General features: G+C 49.1%; 1 protein-coding gene across 1 annotated transcript in view; it reads right to left on the bottom strand.

Moving 5' to 3' along the window:
- Nucleotides 1-639: 639 nt before the first annotated feature.
- The window catches only part of LOC122564206 (forkhead box protein N1-like), a 94,430-nt gene continuing 69,574 nt past the window's right edge, over nt 640-25,495 (bottom strand). The window contains exons 6-8 of the mRNA XM_043718901.2: nt 14,272-14,479; nt 13,002-13,475; nt 640-1,725 (exon numbers count right to left, since the gene is read on the bottom strand). Of these exons, the coding sequence (XP_043574836.2) occupies nt 1,556-1,725; nt 13,002-13,475; nt 14,272-14,479 (852 nt within the window). The 3' untranslated portion in view covers nt 640-1,555. The remainder of the gene's footprint in view (nt 1,726-13,001; nt 13,476-14,271; nt 14,480-25,495) is intronic.

The raw sequence follows: 25,495 nt of genomic DNA, 5'->3' as shown, positions 1-25,495 counted from the left end.
CAACCTGGGATAGATCCCATCTGGTCCTGGGGATTTGTCCACCTTAATAACCTCTAGCCTACCCAACACATCTTCCCTACTTATTGTCAACGTGATCCAGAGTTATCAAACTTCTATCTCTAATCTCAATATTCATCATGTCCCTCTCCTCAGTGAACACTGATGCAAAGTAAGCATTCAGAATCTCACCCATTCTCTCAGGTTCGACATACAGCCTTCCTTCCTTATCCTTTAATGGACCAATCTTTTCTCTAGTTACCTGCTTGCTTCTTACATAAGAATAAAAGGCTTTGGGATTCTTCTTAATTCTGCTCAACATGATAGAGACCATTTCAGGGGGAGGTTTGACCGTGTGAGAGAATGAGAAACTACGTAGCTATATGGAAAGTTTATGTAATGCAACTTAAAAATGATAAGGATTGAGAGCTTAATATACACCATGTTCAGAAAAGATGGGGAAGGGAAGTAGAGAGCGAGGATGGGGTACAGATTAGAGATGGCATTGTGGCGTGTGAAAGAGAGGATGGCTTTGGGTGAGTAAGGACAGAATCCATTTGGTTTGAGCAGAGAAGCAAACAGCCTTTGATCATGTTGCTAAGAGTCTTCTCCAGAGACTGAAAGAGATGCAAGATTGACAGAATGTGATGATAAGGCTGTGCTGGAGGACCTTTAATGATCACATATCAACAACTTATACTTATGTTGCATCTTTAACAAAATAGAACCTAATCAGCCACTTCACAGGAACATTATCAGATAAAATAGGTGACTCGGAGCCACGTAAGGAAATATTAGGTCAGATACCAAAGAGTGTCCCTGGACCAATCAGGGAGGAAACATTGGAAAGAAACTGAATCTGGTTCTGGGCAGTGAGGAGGACCAAACATGGGGAGCAGTTGGGTAAGAGTGATCACTGTATCAGAGGTTTCAAATAGTAATGAACAACAACAAGGAACAATGTCAGATTGACCTTCTAAATTGGAAAACGGTAATGTCACTGGGATGAAAGGGGATCAAGCCAGGATGAAACAGATTCAAACACTGACAGGAAAAAACCGTAATGAAACAATTCATGATCTTTACAGAGAAGATGTTTCATGTATATTAGTACATTCGAGCAAGGCTGAAGTGGGCTCCTTGAATGATGAGGGATCTGGAGAATATGACCAAACTGATTCTCCTCATCGAGCAGAGAATGAGACAAACTGGATAGTTCTCCCGAGAGCTGCTTAGACCCTGATGGTCAAATGGCCTCCTCCTGTGTAATGATTGTATAATGTGATGCCTGGTTGTATATTAATGTTCCCCCGCACCTACTCAGTGTTAACTGTGATTTGAGTGAATGCGCTGGATAGCATGTGCTAGATATTTGCTACTCCACACAATGACACCCTTATTGAGAAACAGCCTGCCTGAATCCCAGCAGATTCTTGATGTTGAAGTGCTCGGGGTGCTGTTGTCCCTGAGCTCCCAGTTATGCAGTTCTTGGTCAGAGCAGTGATGTTGGAGTGAGCTGGACATGGTGTCTACACTGGTTGGTGTAAGTGCTAGTTAGCTAGGGCTCAGAAAGATGCTGCTCTGTACTGCTGCCAGAGCTGCTGACTCCTTTACCATCTGTCAGAGAGCAGTTCCACGAGAATGGGAATAATGATGGCCATGGAGAAGACATGGACACTGGCGGATATGGAGTTAAACTCTCATCCTTCAGCACCTCCCACAGATTACCTGTAAATTCAATGAGATGCATTTTGTAAAACAGATTAAGTTTCCGCCATTTGTAAGATTTGAAAAATGAGCTTCACAAACAGAAATCCATCCTGTTCTCAATCCTCACTGCCCATCCCAATCCTCACTGCCCATTCCCAATCCTCACTGCCCATCCCAATCCTCACTGCCCATTCCCAATCCTCACTGCCCTTTCCCAATCCCGATCATCAGTGCCCATTCCCAATCCCAATTCTCACTGTCCACTCCCAATCCACACTGCCCATCCCACTCCCAATCCTCACTGCCCATTCCCAATTCTCACTGCCCATTCCCAATCCTCACTGTCCATTCCCAATCCTGAACCTCAGTGCCCACTCTCAATCCCAATCCTCACTGTCCATTCCCAATCCGCACTGCCCACCCCACTCACAATCCTCACTGCCCATCCCATTCCCAATCCTCACTTCCCATCCCAATCCTCACTGCCCTCCCACTCCCAATCCTCACAGCACATCCCGCTCCCAATCCTCACTGTATACTCCCAATCCGCACTGCCCACTCCCAGTCCTCAGTGCCCATTCACAATCCACACTGCCCACTCCCAATCCCAATCCACACTGCCCCCTCCCAATCCCAATCCACACTGCCCACTCCCAATCCGCACTGCCCCCTCCCAATCCACACTGCCCCCTCCCAATCCCAATCCACACTGCCCACTCCCAATCCCAATCCGCACTGCCCCCTCCCAATCCCAATCCGCACTGCCCACTCCCAATCTGGACTGCCCAATTCCAATCCGCACTGCCCACTCCCAATCCACACTGCCCACTCCCAATCCCAATTCACACTGCCCACTCCCACTCCGAATCTGTACTGCCTGCTCCCAATCCCAATCCGCACTGCTCACTCCCAATCCACGCTGCCCACTCCCAATCCACACTGCCCAATCCCAATCCACACTACCCACTCCCAATCCACACTGCTCACTCCCAATCCGCACTGCCCACTCCCAATCCCAATCCACGCTGCCCACTCCCAATCTTCACTGCCCAATCCCAACCCTCACTGCCCACTCCCAATCCACACTTCCCAATCCCAATCTGCACTGCCCATTCCCAATCCGCACTGCCCATTCCAGATCCGCACTGCTCATTCCGGTTCCTCAGTTCCCATTCGCAATCAGCACTGTCCAATCCCAATCCACACTTCCCAATCCCAACCCTCAATGCCCAACTCCCAATCCACACTGCCCACTCCCAATCCACCCTGCCCAATCCCAATCCACACTGCTGACTCCCAATCCACATTGCTCACTCCCAATCCCAATCCACACTGCTCCCTATTAATCCCAATCTGCACTGCCCACTCCCAATCTACACTGACCCCTCTTAATCAGAATCCACACTGCCCACTCCCAATCTGTACTGCCCACTCCCAAACTACACTGCCCACTCCCAATTCCAATCCACACTGTCCCCTCTTAATCCCAATCCACACTGCCCACTCCCAATCCCAATCCACACTGCCCGCTCCCACTCCCAATCCGCACTGCCCACTCCCACTCCCAATCCACACTATCCACTCCCAATCCCAATCCACACTACCCACTCCCAATCCCAATCCGCACTGCCTACTACCAATCCCCACTGCCCACTCCCAGTCCCAATCCGCACTGCCCACTCACAATCCACACTGCTCACTCCCAATGCGCACTGCCCACTCCCAATCCCAATCCCCAAGCCCACTCCTAATCCCAATCCGCACTGCCCACTCCCAATCCACACTGCTCACTCCCAATCCGCACTGCCCACTCACAATCCCAATCCGCACTGCCCACTCACAATCCACACTGCTCACTCCCAATCCGCACTGCCCACTCCCAATCCCAATCCGCACTGCCCACTCCCAATCCCCACTGCCCACTCCCAATCCCAATCCACACTGCCCAATCCCAATCCGCACTGCCCACACCCAATCCCAATCCACACTGCCCACTCCCAATCCCAATCCCCACTGCCCACTCCCAATCCCAATCCACACTGCCCACTCCCAATCCACACTTCCCAATCCCAATCCGCACTGCCCACTCCCAATCCACACTGCCCACTCCCAATCCCAATCCGCACTGCCCACTCCCAATCCCAATCCACACTGCCGACTCCCAATCCACACTGCCCAATCCCAATCCGCACTGCCCACTCCCAATCCCAATCCACACTGCCCCCTCCCAATCCACACTGCCCCCTCCCAATCCACACTGCCCACTCCCAATCCCAATCCACCATGCCCACTCCCAATCCCAATCCGCACTGCTCACTCCCAATCCACACTGCCCACTCCCAATCCACACTGCCCACTCCCAATCCACACGTCCCAATCCCAATCCGCACTGCCCACTCCCAATCCACACTGCCCACTCCCAATCCACACTGCCCACTCCCAATCCACACGTCCCAATCCCAATCCGCACTGCCCACTCCCAATCCCAATCCGCACTGCCCACTCCCAATCCCAATCCGCACTGCTCACTCCCAATCCACACTGCCCACTCCCAATCCACACTGCCCACTCCCAATCCACACGTCCCAATCCCAATCCGCACTGCCCACTCCCAATCCGCGCTGCCCACTCCCAATCCCAATCCGCACTGTCCACTCCCAATGCACACTGCCCAATCCCAATCCGCACTGCCCACTCCCAATCGCAATCCACACTGCCCCCTACCAATCCACACTGCCCACTCCCTATCCCAATCCACACTGCCCACTTCCAATCCCAATCCGCACTGCCAACTCCCAATCCCAATCCGCACTGCCCACTCCCAATCCCAATCCGCACTGCCCACTCCCAATCCCAATCCACACTGCTCACTCCCAATCCACACTGCCCACTCCCAATCCACACTGCCCACTCCCAATCCACACGTCCCAATCCCAATCCGCACTGCCCACTCCCAATCCCAATCTGCACTGCCCACTCCCAATCCACACTGCCCACTCCCAATCCCAATCCACACTGCACCCTCCCAATCCCAATCCACACTGCCCACTCCCAATCCGCATTGCCCACTCCCAATCCCAATCCGCACTGCCCACTCCCAATCCACGCTGCCCACTCCCAATCCCAATCCGCACTGTCCACTCCCAATGCACACTGCCCAATCCCAATCCGCACTGCCAACTCCCAATCCCAATCCACACTGCCCCCTACCAATCCACACTGCCCACTCCCTATCCCAATCCACACTGCCCACTCCCAATCCCAATCCGCACTGCCAACTCCCAATCCCAATCCACACTGCCCAATCCCAATCCACACTGCCCAATCCCAATCCACACTGCCCCCTACCAATCCCAATCCACACTGCCCACTCCCAATCCACACTGCACACTCCCAATCCCAATCCACACTGCCCCCTACCAATCCACACTGCCCAATCCCAATCCGCACTGCCCACTCCCAGTCCCAATCCACACTGCCCCCTACCAATCCACACTGCCCACTCCCTATCCCAATCCACACTGCCCACTCCCAATCCCAATCCGCACTGCCAACTCCCAATCCCAATCCGCACTGCCCAATCCCAATCCACACTGCCCAATCCCAATCCACACTGCCCACTCCCAATCCACACTGCCCACTCCCAATCCACACTGCCCCCTACCAATCCCAATCCACACTGCCCACTCCCAATCCACACTGCACACTCCCAATCCCAATCCACACTGCCCACTCCCAATCCACACTGCACACTCCCAATCCCAATCCACACTGCCCACTCCCAATCCACACTGCACACTCCCAATCCCAATCCACACTGCCCACTCCCAATCCGCACTGCCCACTCCCAATCCGCACTGCCCACTCCCAATCCCAATCCACACTGCCCACTCCCAATCCACACTGCACACTCCCAATCCCAATCCACACTGCCCACTCCCAATCCACACTGCCCAATCCCAATCCACACTGCACCCTCCCAATCCCAATCCACACTGCCCACTCCCAATCCCAATCCGCACTGCCCACTCCCAATCCGCACTGCCCACTCCCAATCCCAATCTGCACTGCCCACTCCCATTCCGCACTGCCCACTCCCAATCCGCACTGCCCACTCCCAATCCGCACTGCCCACTCCCAATCCCAATCCGCACTGCCCACTCCCAATCCGCACTGCCCACTCGCAATCCCAATCTGCACTGCCCACTCCCAATCCACACAGCCCAATCCCAATCCGCACTGGCCACTCCCAATCCCAATCCACACTGCCCACTCCCAATCCGCACTGGCCACACCCAATCCCAATCCACACTGCACCCTCCCAATCCCAATCCACACTGCCCACTCCCAATCCCAATCCGCACTGCCCACTCCCAATCCACACTGCCCACTCCCAATCCCAATCTGCACTGCCCACTCCCAATCCACACTGCCCACTCCCAATCTGCACTGACCACTCCCAATCCCAATCCGCACTGCCCACTCCCAATCCCAATCCGCACTGCCCACTCCCAATCCACACTGCCCACTCCCAATCCACACTGCCCACTCCCAATCCGAATCCGCACTGCCCACTCCCAATCCACACTGCCCACTCCCAATCCCAATCCGCACTGCACACTCCCAATCCACACTGCCCACTCCCAAACCACACTGCCCACTCCCAATCTGCACTGACCACTCCCAATCCCAATCCGCACTGCCCATTCCCAATCCACACTGCCCACACCCAATCTGCACTGACCACTCCCAATCCCAATCCACGCTTCCCAATCCCACTCTGCACTGCCCACTCCCAATCCACACTGCCCACTCCCAATCCGCTCTGCCCACTCCCAATCCCAATCCGCACTGCTCACTCCGAATCCACACTGCTCACTCCCAATCTGCACTGCCCACTCCCAATCTCAATCCACGCTGCCCACTCCCAATCCCCACTGCCCACTCCCAATCTCAATCCACACTGCCCAATCCCAATCCGCACTGCCCACACCCAATCCCAATCCACACTGCCCACTCCCAATCCCAATCCCCACTGTCCACTCCCAATCCCAATCCACACTGCCCACTCCCAATCCACACTTCCCAATCCCAATCCGCACTGCACACTCCTAATCCACACTGCCCACTCCCAATCCCAATCCGCACTGCCCACTCCCGATCCCAATCCGCACTGCCGACTCCCAATCCACACTGCCCAATCCCAATCCGCACTGCCCACTCCCAATCCCAATCCACACTGCCCCCTCCCAATCCACACTGCCCCCTCCCAATCCACAATGCCCACTCCCAATCCCAATCCACCATGCCCACTCCCAATCCACACTGCCCCCTCCCAATCCACACTGCCCACTCCCAATCCCAATCCACCATGCCCACTCCCAATCCGCACTGCACACTCCTAATCCACACTGCCCACTCCCAATCCCAATCCACACTGCACACTCCCAATCCCAATCTGCACTGCTCACTCCCAATCCACACTGCCCACTCCCAATCCACACTGCCCACTCCCAATCCACACGTCCCAATCCCAATCCGCACTGCCCACTCCCAATCCGTGCTGCCCACTCCCAATCCCAATCCGCACTGTCCACTCCCAATGCACAGTGCCCAATCCCAATCTGCACTGCCCACTCCCAATCCCAATCCACACTGCCCCCTACCAATCCACACTGCCCACTCCCTATCCCAATCCACACTGCCCACTCCCAATCCCAATCCGCACTGCCAACTCCCAATCCCAATCCGCACTGCCCACTCCCAATCCGCACTGCCCACTCCCAATCCCAATCCGCACTGCCCACTCCCAATCCCAATCCGCACTGCCCACTCCCAATCCACACTGCCCACTCCCAATCCACACTGCCCACTCCCAATCCCAATCCGCACTGCCCACTCCCAATCCCAATCCGCACTGCCCACTCCCAATCCACACTGCCCAATCCGAATCCGCACTGCCCACTCCCAATCCCAATCCACACTGCCCCCTACCAATCCACACTGCCCACTCCCTATCCCAATCCACACTGCACCCTCCCAATCCCAATCCGCACTGCCCACTCCCAATCCCAATCCGCACTGCCCACTCCCAATCCCAATCTGCACTGCCCACTCCCAATCCGAATCCGCACTGCCCACTCCCAATCCACACTGCCCACTCCCAATCCCAATCTGCACTGCCCACTCCCAATCCACACTGCCCACTCCCAATCCACACTGCCCACTCCCAATCCGAATCCGCACTGCCCACTCCCAATCCACACTGCCCACTCCCACTCCCAATCCACACTGCCCACTCCCAATCCACACTGCCCACTCCCAATCTGCACTGACCACTCCCAATCCCAATCCGCACTTCCCAATCCCACTCTGCACTGCCCACTCCCAATCCACACTGCCCACTCCCAATCCGCACTGCCCACTCCCAATCCCAATCCGCACTGCTCACTCCCAATCCACACTGCTCACTCCCAATCTGCACTGCCCACTCCCAATCCCAATCCGCACTGCTCACTCCCAATCCACACTGCCCATTCCCAATCCACACTGCTCACTCCCAATGCCAATCCGCATGCTCACTCCCAATCCACACTGCCCACTCCCAATCCCAAACCACACTGCCCACTCCCAATCCACACTGCACACTCCCAATCCCAATCCACACTGCCCACTCCCAATCCACACTGCCCAATCCCAATCCACACTGCCCATTCCAAATCCCAATCCGCACTGCCCACTCCCAATCCAAATCCACACTGCTCACTCCCAATCCACACTGCCCACTCCCAATCCACACTGCCCCCTCCCAATCCACACTGCACTCCCAATCCACACTGCCCACTCCCAATCTTCACTGCCCACTCCCAATCCACACTTCCCAATCCCAATCCACACTGCCCACTCCCAATCCACACTGCCCACTCCCAATCTGCACTGCCCACTCCCAATCCGAATCCGCACTGCCCACTCCCAATCCACACTGCCCACTCCCAATCCCAATCCGCACTGCCCACTCCCAATCCACACTGCCCACTCCCAATCCACACTGCCCACTCCCAATCCGAATCCGCACTGCCCACTCCCAATCCGCACTGCCCACTCCCAGTCCCAATCCGCACTGCCCACTCCCAATCCGCACTAACCACTCCCAATCTGCACTAACCACTCCCAATCCCAATCCGCACTGCCCACTCCCAATCCACACTGCCCACTCCCAATCCACACTGCCCACTCCCAATCTGCACTAACCACTCCCAATCCCAATCCGCACTGCCCACTCCCAAACCACACTGCCCACTCCCAATCCACACTGCCCACTCCCAATCTGCACTGACCACTCCCAATCCCAATCCGCACTGCCCACTCCCAATCCACACTGCCCACACCCAATCTGCACTGACCACTCCCAATCCCAATCCACACTTCCCAATCCCACTCTGCACTGCCCACTCCCAATCCACACTGCCCACTCCCAATCCACACTGCCCACTCCCAATCCGCACTGCCCACTCCCAATCCCAATCCGCACTGCTCACTCCCAATCCACACTGCCCATTCCCAATCCACACTGCCCACTCCCAATGCCAATCCGCATGCTCATTCCCAATCCACACTGCCCACTCCCAATCCCAAACCACACTGCCTACTCCCAATCCCAATCCACACTGCCCACTCCCAATCCACACTGCCCAATCCCAATCCACACTGCCCATTCCAAATCCCAATCCGCACTGCCCACTCCCAATCCAAATCCACACTGCTCACTCCCAATCCACACTGCCCACTCCCAATCCACACTGCCCCCTCCCAATCCACACTGCACTCCCAATCCACACTGCCCACTCCCAATCTTCACTGCCTACTCCCAATCCACACTTCCCAATCCCAATCCACACTGCCCACTCCCAATCCCAATCCGCACTGCTCACTCCCAATCCACACTGCCCACTCCCAATCCACACTGCCCCCTCCCAATCTACACTGCTCACTCCCAATCCGCACTGCTCACTCCCAATCCGCACTGCCCACTCCCAATCCCAATCCACACTGCTCTCTCCCAATCCGCACTGACCACTCCCAATCCCAATCCGCACTGCACACTCCGAATCCACACTGCCTAATCCCAATCCGCACTGCCCACTCCCAATCCGCACTGCCCAATCTCAACCCTCACTGCCCACTCCCAATCCTAATCCACACTACTCACTCCCAATCCATGCTTCCCACTCCCAATCCACACTGCCCAATCCCAATCCGCACTGCACAGTTCCAGTCCACACTGCTCACTCCCAATCTGCACTGCCCACTCCCAATCCCAATCCATGCTGCCCACTCCCAATCTGCACTGCCCAATCCCAACCCTCACTGCCCACTCCCAATCCACACTTCCCAATCCCAATCTGCACTGCCCATTCCCAATCTGCACTGCCCATTCCCAATCCGCACTGCCCATTCCCAATCCGCACTGCCCATTCCCGATCCACTCTGTTCATTCCGGATCCTCAGTTCCCATTCGCAATCAGCACTGTCCAATCCCAATCCACACTTCCCAATCCCAACCCTCAATGCCCCACTCCCAATTCACACTGCCCACTCCCAATCCACACTGCCCACACCCAATCCCAATCCACACTGCCCACTCCCAATCCACGCTGCCCACTCCCAATCTTCACTGCCCACTCCCAATCCACACTTCCCAATCGCAATCTGCACTGCCCATTCCCAATCCACACTGCTCATTCCTGATCCTCAGTTCCCATTCGCAATCTGCACTGTCCAATCCCAATCCACACTTCCCAATCCCAACCCTCACTGCCCACTCCCAACCCTCACTGCCCACTCCCAACCCTCACTTCCCAATCCCAACCCTCACTGCCCACTCCCAACCCTCACTGCCCACTCCCAACCCTCACTTCCCAATCCCAACCCTCACTGCCCACTCCCAACCCTCACTGCCCACTCCCAACCCTCCATTCCCAATCCCAACCCTCACTGCCCACTCCCAACCCTCACTTCCCAATCCCAACCCTCACTGCCCACTCCCAACCCTCACTGCCCACTCCCAACCCTCACTGCCCACTCCCAACCCTCCATTCCCAATCCCAACCCTCACTGCCCACTCCCAACCCTCACTGCCCACTCCCAACCCTCACTGCCCACTCCCAACCCTCACTTCCCAATCCCAACCCTCACTGCCCACTCACAACCCTCACTGCCCACTCCCAACCCTCACTGCCCACTCCCAACCCTCCATTCCCAATCCCAACCCTCACTGCCCACTCCCAACCCTCACTTCCCAATCCCAACCCTCACTGCCCACTCCCAACCCTCACTGCCCACTCCCAACCCTCCATTCCCAATCACAACCCTCACTGCCCACTTCCAACCCTCACTGCCCACTCCCAACCCTCACTGCCCACTCCCAACCCTCACTTCCCAATCCCAACCCTCACTGCCCACTCACAACCCTCACTGCCCACTCCCAACCCTCACTGCCCACTCCCAACCCTCCATTCCCAATCCCAACCCTCACTGCCCACTCCCAACCCTCACTTCCCAATCCCAACCCTCACTGCCCACTCCCAACCCTCACTGCCCACTCCCAACCCTCCATTCCCAATCACAACCCTCACTGCCCACTTCCAACCCTCACTGCCCCCTCCCGATCCACACTGTCCACTCCCAATCTGCACTGCCCAATCTCAACCCTCACTGCCCACTCCCAATCCCAATCCGCACTGCCCAATCCCAATCCACACTGCCCATTCCCAATCCACACTTCCCACTCCCAATCCGCACTGCTCATTCCTGATCCTCAGTTCCCATTCACAATCCTCACTGCCCATTCCCAATCCGCACTACCCACTCCCAATCCGCACTGCCCACTCCCAATCTGCACTGCCCATTCGCGATCCTCAGTACCCATTTCCAATTGTAGCAGTCTCCTGGCTGCTAAAACACAGATAAATTGCTAACTTGGCCAAACAGCAAGGAATGCTGGTACATTGGTCAAGTGAAACTCTAAAATCACAAAACCCATACATCAGACACTCTGCGAACACAGCAGCCAGTTACTAAAGACATCAGCATATCCTGGACAGATGCCCTCATCCACTAAACAAAGGAGGGTCGGCACAGAAAGGCACTGAGTCCTGCTACACAAACAAACAGTAGCATGCCATCTAAATGACTGATAATGTTTCAAACTATTAAGTGTGCTGCGGTGGTTAGTACTACTGCCTCACAGCACCAGGGACCCAGGTTTGATTCCAGTCTTGGGCGACTGTCTGTATGGAGTTTGCACATGGGAAATGCAGGGTTTCAGGGATAGGGTACAGGATGGGACACTCTTTGGAGGGATTCCATGGACCTAATGGGCCAAATGGCCTGCTTCCACACTATAGGGATTCTATGTGTTCTCCATGGTTGGCCAGAACTATGGAAAGTTCCAGAAAACCATCCAAAAAGCTATGAAAAACAGTTAATCTGCAAACTACGCTCTTTAATATTCTGGAGGCTTTCCAAAGAGACTAGCATGGTACAAGGCAGAGACCAGGTGACCATCCAGAGACAGAGAGAGAAAAAGGAGCCCCACAGTCCCAGAGTCAAAGCAAGAGAGAGAGAGAGCGACTGCATAAATCTGCAAGAGACTCAGAAAATATTGCAAGCTAAAAGGGCCAAATAGGATTAGAAACAGTGTTGTTTAGTATTAAAGATTATTGTAACTTGTTTCCTTGTCATGTTGAAACTGTTTAGATTGGTACCAGGTTGTGTTCATAGTGATCTGATTGCTTCAGTATTGTGGGCAAATTCATTCCTAACATTAATTTCTCCACATTTTAGCCCTCAATGGCTGATCCTTAGTCTGAGACTGTGTCCCTTGTTCTAGACTTCCAGTTGGCAGAGGGTAGGGGGCAATATCTTTTCAACATTGACCATGTCAAACCCTGCAAGGTTTTTTTATGCTTTAATGCAATCACCTTGCAGGGTTTTAAGCTCCAGGATTCAGTCTAGTAAATGTTTCTTTCACTAACTCTAATGCAAGAATATCCTCCCTTAGATAAATAGTGAAGATGTACACAGCACTGCAGTGATGTGGACGGGCAAGTGTTGGACTGGGGTGGACAAAGTCAGAAGTCACATGACACCAGGTTATAGTCCAACAGGTTTATTTGAAATCACAAGCTTTCAGAGCGCCTCTCCTTCGCCAGGTTCCTACAATTCCTCAAGTTATCCCTAATGAGATCAACTAATTAAAACAGGAATAATCAGCAGAAAATTGACAATCTTACCTTGAAGTTCAAAGTCTACAAGACTGGGATTGAGTGCATCGATATCTGTGTTGATATCTCCTTCTACAAGGATATCGTGCATATCTTTGATTAGGGACTTCTCTGTGAGCAGTTGGCTGCTGATCTCAGCAATGCTGGCAATTGGTGCTGTCTGTCCTGGGATGGGGGACTCTTGAGCAGTGTTGCTCTGTGCACTGGGCTGGCTGCGGAGCTGAGGCTGGCGAAGTTGAGGTTGCATTGTTGCATGACCAGAACAATCCTGGTTCATGTTTGCCTGCATGCCAGTTTCACCATATGGATGAAGTTGAGGACTGGAAATTGCATGTGGATCTTGAAAGTGTCCCAGACACAGGGAGTTGGAATGATCCTGAACATGCAGCAGAGACGATGGAGCTTGTGGATAGAGAGAAGATGATGTCATCATTGAGGACTTTGTTTGATCAGGTTTTTCTCCAATTAATTTTTCCAGTTCATCTGCAAAAACAAAATTCTGAAATTTATTGCTTACATACAGTACAGCTCCATCAGTCACTTTGGGTCACTCTCACAGTGTCCAGTTACTCACTGGGCATTCTGGGTCACTCTCACAGTGGCCAGTTACTTACTGGTCACTCTGGGTCACTGTCACAGTGTCCAGTTACTCACTGGTCACTCTGGGTCACTCTCACAGTGCCCAGTTACTCACCAGTCACTCTCACAGTGCCCAGTGATCAGTTAAACATCAAATTAGCTGTAATTTTTCAACAGTCTATAATATTTTTGTGTCTGTAAACCTTTTGGGACATGCTGAGTTATTGTGAGATAGTATAAACTTGCATGCTTCTCTTTAATTATATCAAAAGCAGCAGGCAATGAAGATCTGGAAGAATAGGAAGTGTTGGAAAATTCCAGTTAATTAGGCAATTTTATCCTACACTGAAGTTCTGCCAGGTAAACTCACACCAGAGCCAAAGCAGGCTTTAACAAGCTGTGGGATTGGTTACAATGGCTAATGTCAAGATTAGAGTGGTGTTTGTAAAGCACAGCTGGTCAAGCATCTGCAAGGAGCAGGAAAATCGACATTTCAGGCAGAAGCCCTTTATCAATTTGATTCCTGATGAAGGGCTCCTGCCTGAAATGTTGATTTTCCTGCTCCTTGGATGCTGCCTGACCTGCTGTGCTTTTCCAGCAACACTCTGATCTTGACTCTGATCTCCAGCATCTGCAAGTCCTCACTTTCGCCTGCAATGGCCAGTGGATCACTAACCGTTTTGCTGCCTTTGCCACTTGCCTGGTTTGGCCATGCACTTTCTCACAGCTCCTGGATCCTTCCTTCGCCACTTCTGCAGCTCTTCCTGCATCTTCTGGATCTTACTGGGGTTCAGGGTCCACAAACAGCCTTTTCTCGATGTACCTCCAGACTTGTTTTCCACTTTTTCGAAGCATTTATTCAGGGACAGGTTGTGTCGCACTGAGTTTTTCCAGCCATCTGGTGCTGTCTGCAATGACATGGGGATAATCTTTATTTCTCCAGGTTAGCCCTGCCCCATGGGGAAGAGTCTTTACCATTTTCATGCCAGACAAGAGGTAGCTATTTTCCAGCAGCTTAGCCCACAGTGTCAGGGTGATCCCAACCTTGTCCTTACTCAAGCTCCCAGCAAGCAAGTGTTATGAAGGTGTTGGTGTGTACTGTACCTTTAGGAGAGAGAGAGGAAGCGAGCAAGGACTGACTGAAAGCACAGAGTGTGCTGAACAAGGTAACAATGTAATATCTGGTTGACACAATTAGCTGGTGTTGTGTTCCCATGGTACAAAAACAAATTTAAATTCAGCCAGTTTCAATTATGTCTCAGAGACCAAAATCCAATCGAATTTGAATTTTACTGTTTGGGATGATGTCAAACTAATGAAATTATTTGATGTTTTATGGGTATAAACTTGGACATTTTGAACAGTTAGGGGAAGAAGAGCAAAGAGCAGCCAAACAAGCACCAACATAAAGCCAGCCAGATAACTCTCTGAAAAGTACCTGTCCATCAGACATTTGTGCAGCAAAGTCAACCAAGAAAAATCTACAGAGAAAGTTCAACATCCAAAGACTGGGATTGAAAGTGATTTGGCATAAATTTAAGAGGGAATTTATCGGACCAGTATTGGAGATACAGAATGGGAGGTAAACGATAGGGTTAAGAGAAAGGAGTTGTAAAGAGTTGTTGTTTTAATGTTCTCTTTTGGACTTAAAGAATAAAGTTGTTAATTTTTTACTTTAAATAGTGATCTCTGATAGTTCTTTTCCTCAAAATTTAACAGGTTACGGTGCGAGGTGAGCTTCTCTGTGTGTCAGGTTTAAATTAGCAGAGGGGTTTTCCCCCATGTCGTAAAACCTGGGGGGCTCGTTGCCAGGATTTGGGAATGATTTGGCAGGATTGACACCCCTTGTGGAGGATCCCAAGGAAAATCAAGAAAGTGAGGAGTTAAAACAGAAATATCCTGGTATTTTCCCAGATTGTGTAGTAACCAGATCTCCCTACCATAAGTCACAGCACAAAGCAAAAACTAAAGAGAGAGATGAAGGAGTTGAGGTTCAGTTAGCGGATACCCTGTTTGATGTACTGGTGCAGGAAAAACCTGAAAAGGCAGAGGGTCAGACAGAAGTGTTTAGTCCTGAAATGCTAAGGGACTAACAACAACAAGACAAGACAATAGAAAATATATATGTGGATGCGTACTCCGAAAAGCAGGCTGAGAATATTCAGGGGGGTTATTATTTGAAAGATAGAATCCTAAGGTGGAAATGGAGACCATGGCAGGTTAGTGCAGAGGTGAATGGGCTGAAGTGCATCAGATTATGTTGCCGGTAGCATACGGACAGGAGGTGTTACAGGTAGCACATGAACTACATGTAGGAGGTCACTTAGGGATATGAAAGACTCAGGCTAAGGTACAAACATATTTTTATTGGCCTGGAATGCACCAGGATGTGGTTATCTTTTGCCATAATGTGTCATAAATGCCAAATGGTAGGCAAGGCCACAGGCGGCAATAAAACCAGCACCTCTGTTGCCAATGCCCTCATTTGAAGAACCTTTCACACGGTTTATGATTGGTTGCATAGGTCCCCTCCCAAGAACTAAAAGTGGGAACCAGTACTTGTGAACCATAATGGATCTGTCTACCAGATTTCCAGAAGCAATTTCATTACAGAGTATCAAGGCAGAAAAGATGGCAGAGGAGTTAGTAGCTTTCTTCATGTGGTATGGGCTGCCCAGCAAGTTTCAGTTGGACCAAGGGTCAAATTTTACTGTTAGGCTATTTAAGGAGGTTATGGATAGCTTAGGTATACAGCACTTTAAATCCAGTGTGTATCATCCTGAATCCCAGGGAGCTTTAGAAAGGTGGCATCAGACCTTGAAGACCATGTTGACAGCATACTGTCAGGGTTACCTCAATAATTGGGATAAAGGTATCCCGTTATATTTGTTTTCCATCAGAGATGCCCCAAATGAATCTACTCAGTTCACTCCCTTCGAGTTAATATTCGGTCATGAAGTGAGAGGCCTTTTGTAATTAATTAAAGAAAAATTGACAGGACCTAAGTCGAAGATCTCACACTTAGGTTATGTATCTGAAGTGAGACTAAATTGAGTAGATGAGTTAGCTAAATAGCATCTAAAGAGAGCACAGTTTAGAATGAATTAGGTGGCAGATAAACGCTCCGAGACTCGGATGTTTTCCCAAGAGGATGATGTATTAGTACTGTTACCAGAAATAGGAAATCCCTTCAAAGCAGGTTTAGTAGTCCCTAACAAATTGAGAAAACGTTGAGTCAGGTGAACTATCTAGTAAAAATGCCAGATAGAAACAAACAGTTTCGGGTATGTCATGTGAACATGTGGAAACATGTGGAACATGTGGTGGAAAGGACGATGGATGAGGACTTGCCATCTGAGGTAGTTTGGGCTGAGGTTAGGAATAGGAAAGGTGAGGTCACCCTGTTAGGAGTCTTTTACAGGCCTCCTAATAGTCCTAGAATCATTGAAGAAAGGATAGGGAAGGTGATTCAGGAGATGAGTGACAGTAATAGGGTGGTTGTTATGGGGGACTTTAACTTTCCTGATATTGATTGGGAAAGCTATAGCTCAAGTTCGTTAGATGGGTCAGTGTTTGTTCAATGTGTGCAGGAGAGTTTCCTGACACAATATGTAGACAGGCCAACAAGAGGTGAGGCCATACTGGATTTGGTTCTGGGTAACGAACCAGGCCAGGTGTTAGAATTAGAGGTAGGTGAGCACTTTGGGGATAATGACCATAATTCGATGATTTTTACTCTCGTGATGGAGAGGGATAAGTGTGTACTACAGGGCAAGAGTTATAGCTGGGGTCAGGGAAATTATGATGTGGTGAGGCATGACTTAGGATGTGTGGCTTGGAAAAGTAGACTCCAAGGCAAGAGTGTAAATGATATGTGGAGCTTGTTCAAGGAGCAACTATTGAGTGTCCTTGATAATTATGTACCTGTCAGGCAGGGAGGAAAGGGTCGTGCGAGGGAGCCGTGGTTTAATAAGGAATTGGAATCCCTTGTTAAATGGAAGAGGGCGGCCTATCTCAAGATGAGACGTGAAGGTTCAATTGGGGCGATTGAGAGTTATAGGGTAGCCAGGAAGGACCTGAAGAGAGAGCTAAGAGCAGCAAGGAGGGGACATGAAAGGTCCTTAGTCGGTAGGATTAGGGAAAACCCTAAGGCTTTCTATAGGTATGTCAGGAATAAAAGAATGACTAGGGTAGGAATAGGTCCAGTCAAGGATAGTAGTGGGAAGTTGCGTGTGGAGGCGGAAGAGATTGGGGAGACACTGAATGAATACTTTTCTTCAGTATTTACTCAGGAACAGGGCATTGTCGTCGATGTGAATACTGAGTCACAAATAAGTAGAATGGATGGCTTTGAGGTATGTAGAGAAGAGATGTTGGAAATCCTGGAAAAGGTGAAAATAGATAAGTCCCCTGGGCCTGATGGCATTTATCCTAGGATTCTCTGGGAAGCAAGGGAGGAGATTGCAGAGCCATTGGCCTTGATTTTTATGTCCTCTTTGTCTACAGGAGTAGTGCCAGAAGACTGGAGGATAGCAAATGTGGTTCCCTTGTTCAAAAAGGGGAGTAGGGATAACCCTAGTAACTATAGGCCGGTGAGTCTCACTTCTGTTGTGGGCAAAGTCTTAGAGAGAATTGTAAGGGATAGGATTTATGCACATCTGGATAGGAATAATGTGATCAAGGATAGTCAGCATGGTTTTGTGAAGGGCAGGTCGTGCCTCACAAACCTTATTGAATTCTTTGAAAAGGTGACGAAGGAGGTTGATGAGGGGAAAGCGGTAGATGTGGTATATATGGATTTTAGTAAGGCGTTTGATAAGGTTCCCCATGGTAGGCTACTGCAGAAAATACGGAGATATGGCATTGAGGGTGAGTTGGAGGTTTGGATTAGGAATTGGCTGGATGGAAGAAGACAGAGGGTAGTAGTTGATGGCAAAGTTTCTTCATGGAGTGCCGTCACTAGCGGTGTTCCGCAAGGATCTGTTTTGGGTCCATTGCTGTTTGTCATTTTTATAAATGACCTGGAAGAGGGGTTAGAAGGTTGGGTGAGCAAGTTTGCAGATGATACGAAAGTCAGAGGAGTTGTTGACAGTGAGGAAGGATGTGGCAGGTTACAGCAGGATATAGAGAAGCTGCAGAGCTGGGCAGAAAGGTGGCAAATGGAATTCAATGTAGCTAAGTGTGAGGTGATTCACTTTGGGAAGAATAACAAAAAGATGGGGTACTGGGCTAATGGTCGGATACTTGGTAGTGTGGATGAGCAGAGGGATCTTGGTGTCCATGTACACAGATCTCTGAAAGTTGCCACCCAGGTAAATAGTGCGGTGAGGAAGGCATATGGCGTACTGGCTTTTATTGGTAGAGGAATTGAGTTCCGGAGTCCTGAGGTCATGATGCAGTTGTATAAGACTCTGGTGCGGCCGCATCTGGAATATTGTGTGCAGTTTTGGTCGCCATACTATAGGAAGGATGTGGAGGCACTGGAACGGGTGCAGAGGAGGTTTACCAGGATGTTGCCTGGTATGGAAGGAAGATCGTATGAGGAAAGACTGAGACACTTGGGGCTGTTTTCATTAGAGAAAAGAAGGTTTAGGGGTGACTTGATTGAGGTGTACAAGATGATTAGGGGGTTAGATAGGGTTGACAGTGTGAACCTTTTCCCGCGTATGGAGTCGGGTATTACAAGGGGGCATAGCTTTAAATTAAGGGGGGGTAGATATAGGACTGAAGTTAGGGGTAGGTTCTTCACTCAGCGAGTCGTAAGTTCATGGAATGCCCTGCCAGTAGCAGTGGTGGACTCTCCCTCTTTATGGGCATTTAAGCGGGCATTGGATAGGTATATGGAGGATAGTGGGTTAGTATAGGTTAGGTGGGCTTGGATCGGCGCAACATCGAGGGCCAAAGGGCCTGTACTGCGCTGTATTCTTCTATGTTCTATGTTCTATGTTCTATGTTGAAGCCATATTATACTAGAGAGAAAGAACTGGAGAAACAGGTGTTAGTTACTGCTCCACAGAATGAGGAATCAAATCCAGATGATGTGGATTTTGATGTGCCTCAAAATAGATTAAAAAATAAAGAAGTCCTTGAGGAATGGGATAGGTTAGTAAGCTATCTGTCTCAGGAGCATAGAACGCAGTTGAAAGATTTGTTACTGCAGTATAAGGACATATGTAAGAATCAGATGGGGAGGACTAATGCTATTGTACATGAAGTGGATGTAGAGAATACTGCTCCAATGAATCAACATTTCCTTCGGCTTAATCCTTTCAAAGCCAGGCAGGTCCCGATGGAGGTGGAGGTCATGCTCGACAACGACAACGCGAACCAAGCCAGACCGAGTGGAGTTCGCCGATCATCTTAGTTCTCAAACCGACTGGACTCAATGATTCTGCGTGGATTATCGGAAGGTCAACACTGTTACAAAATTGGACTTATATCCAATTCCTAGATTGAAGGACTGTATGGAGAAAGTTGGACAAGCCAGTTACATCACCAAGTTGGACTTAATGCATGGTTACTGGTAGTTACCTTTATCAGAGACTGAGAAAGAAATTTCTGTGTTTGTAATCCCAAATGGGCTATCTCAGTTTAAAATGATGCCCTTTGGAATGAAGAATGCACCCACCACATTCCAAAGACTCATGAACAGAGTTGTGGCTGGGTTAACAAACTGTGCAGTCTATCCGGATGATGTAGTGATCTTTAGTAATTCCTGCAAAGATCACATGGTACAGTTGGCAGAGCTCTTTGAATGACAAGAGAAGCAAAACTTGTGATAAGCTTAAATAAAGCTGAATTTGCAAAAGCAGAGGTGACGTTCATGGGACATAACATCAGTCATGGAAGGTTGACCCCACGGAACGCAAAGACGAAGGCCATTGAGGAATTTCCACGACCAACCTCGAAGAAAGAAGTGCTTCGATTCTTAGACTCAACGGATTCTATTGGACGTTTGTTCCAAACTTGAGCAGCGTAGTGGCACCGTTAACCAATGTGCTGAAGAAGAACACAAAGTTGCAGTGGACAGAATCATGGCAGGAGGCATTTGACCAGTTGAAAGCCATATTAACCACCAAACCCGTTTTAGCTCCACTAAACTGTTCAAAACCTTTTAAAGTCACCATCGATGCTAGGGACATAGGAGTTGGAGCTGTACTCCTACAGGATGATGAGGATGGGATCGAACTGCCATTTGGTTACTTTTCAAAGAAGCTCAACATCCACCAGAGGAAATACTCCACAATCAAAAAAACTATTGAGTTTGGTAGTGGCCTTACAACATGTTAATGTGTATATGATGAGCAATGTGTCGGATCACAATCCTCTCACATTCTTAGAACATTTTAAACACAAGAATATGAGACTATTTCTTTGGAGTCTTACTTTACAGACTTTTAATTTACAAATCGTACGTGTTACAATTACAGGTGAATCATCGTGGATTTAACTGATATATATGAGATTGGTAACTATTGAATGTTATATATATGTAGTGAGAAGTTAATATGAACTGAGATTAAGGTTATGTATATGTCATGGTACTGTGGTTAAGGAATAGAGAAAAAAAAAGCCATCTTTTCATTTTGATGGTTCAGTTTTTTCCTAAGGGGGGAGGTGTTATGAAAGTGTTGGTGTTAAGAGAGAGAAAGAGGAAGCCAGCAAGGACTGACTGAAAGCACAGAGTGTGCTGAACAAGGTAACAACGTAACATCTGTTTGACACAAATAGGTGGTGCTGTGTTGCTATGGTACAAAAAACAAATTCAAATTCGGCCAATCATAGTGTCATAGAGATGTACAGCATGGAAACAGACTCTTCGGTCCAACCCGTCCATGCCGACCAGATATCCCAATCCAATCTAGTCCCACCTGCCAGCAGTCAGCCCATATCCCTCCAAACCCTTCCTATTCATATACCCATCCAAATGCCTCTTAAATGTTGCAATTGTACCAGCCTCCACCACTTCCTCTGGCAGTTCATTCCATACACATACCACCCTCTGTGTGAAAAAGTTGCCCCTTAGGTCTCTTTTATATCTTTCCCCTCTCACCCTAAACCTATGCCCTCTAGTTCTGGACCCCAGGGAAAAGATTTTGTCTATTTACCCTATCCATGCCCCTCATGATTTTATAAACCTCTATAAGGTCACCCCTCAGCCTCCGACACTCCAGGGAAAACAGCCCCAGCCTGTTCAGCTCAAATCCTCCAACCTTGGCAACATCCTTGTAAATCTTTTCTGAACCCTTTCAAGTTTCACAACATCTTTCCGATAGGAAGGAAACCAGAATTGCACACAATATTCCAACAGTGGCCTAACCAATGTTGTGTACAGGCGCAACATGATCTCCCAACTCTTGTACTCAATACTCTGACCAATAAAGGAAAGCATACCAAATGCCTTCTTCACTATCCTATCTACCTGTGACTCCACTTTCAAGGAGCTATGAACCTGCACTCCAAGGTCTCTTTGTTCAGCAACACTCTCTAGGACCTTACCATTAAGTGTATAAGTCCTACTAAGATTTGCGTTCCCAAAATGCAGCACCTCACATTTATCTAAATTATACTCCATCTGCCACTTCTCTGCCCATTGGCCCATCTGGTCCAGATCCTGTTGTAATCTGAGGTAACACTCTTCGCTGTCCACTACACCTCCAATTTTGGTGTCATCTGCAAACTTACTAACTGTACCTCTTATGCTCGCATCCAAATCATTTATGTAAATGACAAAAAGTAGAGGGCCCAGCACCGATCCTTGTGGCACTCCACTGGTCACAGACCTCCAGTCTGAAAAACAACTCTCCACCACCACTCTCTGTCCTCTACCTTTGAGCCAGTTCTGTATCCCTGTATTCCGTGAGATCTAACCTTGCTAATCAGTCTTTCATGGGGAACCTTATCGAATGCCTTACTGAAGTCCACATAGATCATATCTACCGCTCTGCCCTTATCAATCCTCTTTGTTACTTCCTCAAAAAACTCAATCAAGTTTGTGAGACATGATTTCCCACACACAAAGCCATGTTGACTATCCCTAATCAGTCGTTGCCTTTCCAAATACATGTACATCCTGTCCCTCAGGATTCCCTCCAATAACTTGCCCACCACCGACATCAGGCTCACTAGTCTATAGTTCCCTGGCTTGTCTTTACCACCCTTCTTAAACAGTACCACCACATTAGCCAACCTCCAGCCTTCCGGCACCTCACCTGCGACTATCGATGATACAAATATCTCAGCAAGAGGCCCAGCAATCACTTCTCTAGCTTCCCACAGAGTTCTAGGGTACACCACATCGGGTCCTTGGGGATTTATCCACCTTTATGCGTTTCAAGACATCCAGCACTTCCTCCTCTGCAATTTGGACATTTTGCAAGGTCTCACCATCTATTTCACTACAGTCTATATCTTCCATACCCTTTTCCACAGTAAATACTGATGCAAAATACTCGTTTAGTATCTCCCCCATTTTCTGCGGCTCCACACAAAGGCCGCCTTGCTGATCTTTGAGGGGCCCTATTTTCTCCCTGGTTACCCTTTTGTCCTTAAAATATTTGTAAAAACCCTTTGGATTCTCCTTAATTCTATTTGCCAAAGCTATCTCATGTCCCCGTTTTGCCCTCCTGATTTCCCTCTTAAGTATACTCCTACTGCCTTTATACTCTTCTGAGGATTCACTCGATCTATCCTGTCTATACCTGACATATGCTTCCTTCTTTTTCTTAACCAAACCCTCAATTTCTTTTGTCATCCAGCATTCCCTATACTGACCAGCCTTCTCTTTCACCCTGACAGAAATATACTTTCTCTGGATTCTTGTTATCTCATTTCTGAAGGCTTCCCATTTTCTAGCCATAACTTTACCTGCGAACATCTGCCCCCAATCAGCTTTTGAAAGTTTTTGCCTAATACCGTCAAAATTGGCCTTTCTCCAATTTAGAACTTCAATTTTTAGGTCTGGTCTATCCTTTTCCATCACTATTTTAAAACGAATAGAATTATGGTCGCTGGCCCCAAAGTGCTCCCCCACTGACACCTCAGTCACCTGACCTGCCTTATTTCCCAAGAGTAGGTCAAGTTTTGCACCTTCTCTAGTAGGTACATCCAAATACTGAATCAGAAAATTTTCTTGTGCACACTTAACAAATTCCTCTCCATCTAAACCCTTAACACTATGGCAGTCCCAGTCTCTGTTTGGAAAGTTAAAATCCCCTACCATCACCACCCTATTACTCTTACAGATAGCTGAGATCTCCTTACAAGTTTGTTTCTCAATTTCCCTCTGACTATTGGGGGGTCTATAATACAATCCCAATAAAGTGATCATCCCTTTCTTATTTCTCAGTTCCACCCAAATAACTTCCCTGGATGTATTTCCAGGAATATCCTCCCTCAGCACAGCTGTAATGCTATCCCTTATCAAAAATGCCACTCCCCCTCCTCTCTTGCCTCCCTTTCTCCCTAGTTACCCTGCTAGTCCTGCCCATCCCTGAGCCATGTTTCTGTAATTGCTTTGATATCCCAGTCCCATGTTCCTAACTGTGCCCTGAGTTAATCTGTCTTCCCTGTTAGACCTCTTGCATTGAAATAACACCTTCAGAACTCTGGGGTGTAGGCCATCTGGTCAGGTTAATTTATCCACCTTCAGAGCTTTCAGCTTCCCCAGCATTTTCTCCTTAGTGATGGCCACTGCACTCACCTCTACTCCCTGACTCTCTTGAAGTTCTGGTATGCTACTTATTCTTGCATTGTGAAAACTGATACTATTCAGTTCCTTCACCATTTCTTCATTTCCCCATTACTACTTCTCCAGCCACATTTTCCAGCAGTCCACTGTTCAGTCTTGCCCCTCTCTTACCTTTTAGATATTAGAAAAAAACCTTTGCAATCTTTTACATTACCAGCCAGCTTAATGGCATATTTCATCCCCCCCCCCCCCAATTGCTTTTCTATTTAGCCTCTGCTGGTTTTAAAGACTTTCCAATTCTCTGACTTCCCATGAGTCTTCACCACATTGGATGCTTTTCCTTTTGCCTTTATGCTGTCCCTGACTTCCTTTATCAGCCATGGCAGCCTCGTTCTCCCCTTAATATGTCTCTTCTTCCTTGGGATGAATTGCTGCGATGCCTCTGAATTTCCCGAGAGAAACTCCTGCCATTGCTGATTTCCTACCTTCCCTGCTCGGCTCCCTTCCAAACAACTCTGGCTAGCTCCTCCTCCTTGTCTCTGTAGTTACCTTTCCTCAATTATAATACCATTACATCTGATTCCAGCTTCTCTCTCTCAAACTGCAGGCTGAAGTCTATAGTCACTACACCCCTGGAGTTTCTTCCCCTTCAGCTCCTTAATCCAGTCTCCCTCATTACACATTACCAAATCCTGATTTACCTGTTTACTGGTGCTGCAGCAGATATGATATGTGATTTTCCACCGCATTATCCAAGTCATTAATAAATAAGAGAATAATTGAGGTCCAAAAAAGATCTGAGTAGGATACCACTGGTCACATCCTGCTAATGTGATTACCCGTCTGGTATCCCTACTTTCTGTCAACTGCCACTCAACCAAATTTCCCAACCATGTCAGAAACTTGCCCTCAATTCCCTGGGCTTCTTCAGTGGGTCTTTATCAAATGTCATTTAAACAACATCTATAGGGATTCCTCTGTCCACTGCTTTCGTCACTCTTCAATAAAGACACCACTTGACTATTGCAACTGAACTCTTGAGTGCTGACATTTTATAAGCAGGATATTTCTGAGACCTTTTTGTTACACTAGAGGTGTATAACTACCACAGTATAAAATGGGGATTCTTTACCTTACTGGATAACCTGATCTTCATTGAATAAGGACACTTCAGTTCACATTGTACTTAAGAAGCTGGAGCATTAGAGACATTTTAGGTCAGATTCATCAGGAA

The sequence above is a fragment of the Chiloscyllium plagiosum genome, unplaced genomic scaffold (assembly GCF_037043375.1).
Source record: "Chiloscyllium plagiosum isolate Xiang-an unplaced genomic scaffold, Cpla_swu_hap1 HiC_scaffold_31, whole genome shotgun sequence".
Classification (NCBI taxonomy): Eukaryota; Metazoa; Chordata; class Chondrichthyes; order Orectolobiformes; family Hemiscylliidae; genus Chiloscyllium; species Chiloscyllium plagiosum.
Note: the sequence above shows the minus strand (reverse complement) of the source record. Positions and strands in the feature narration are given on the sequence as shown.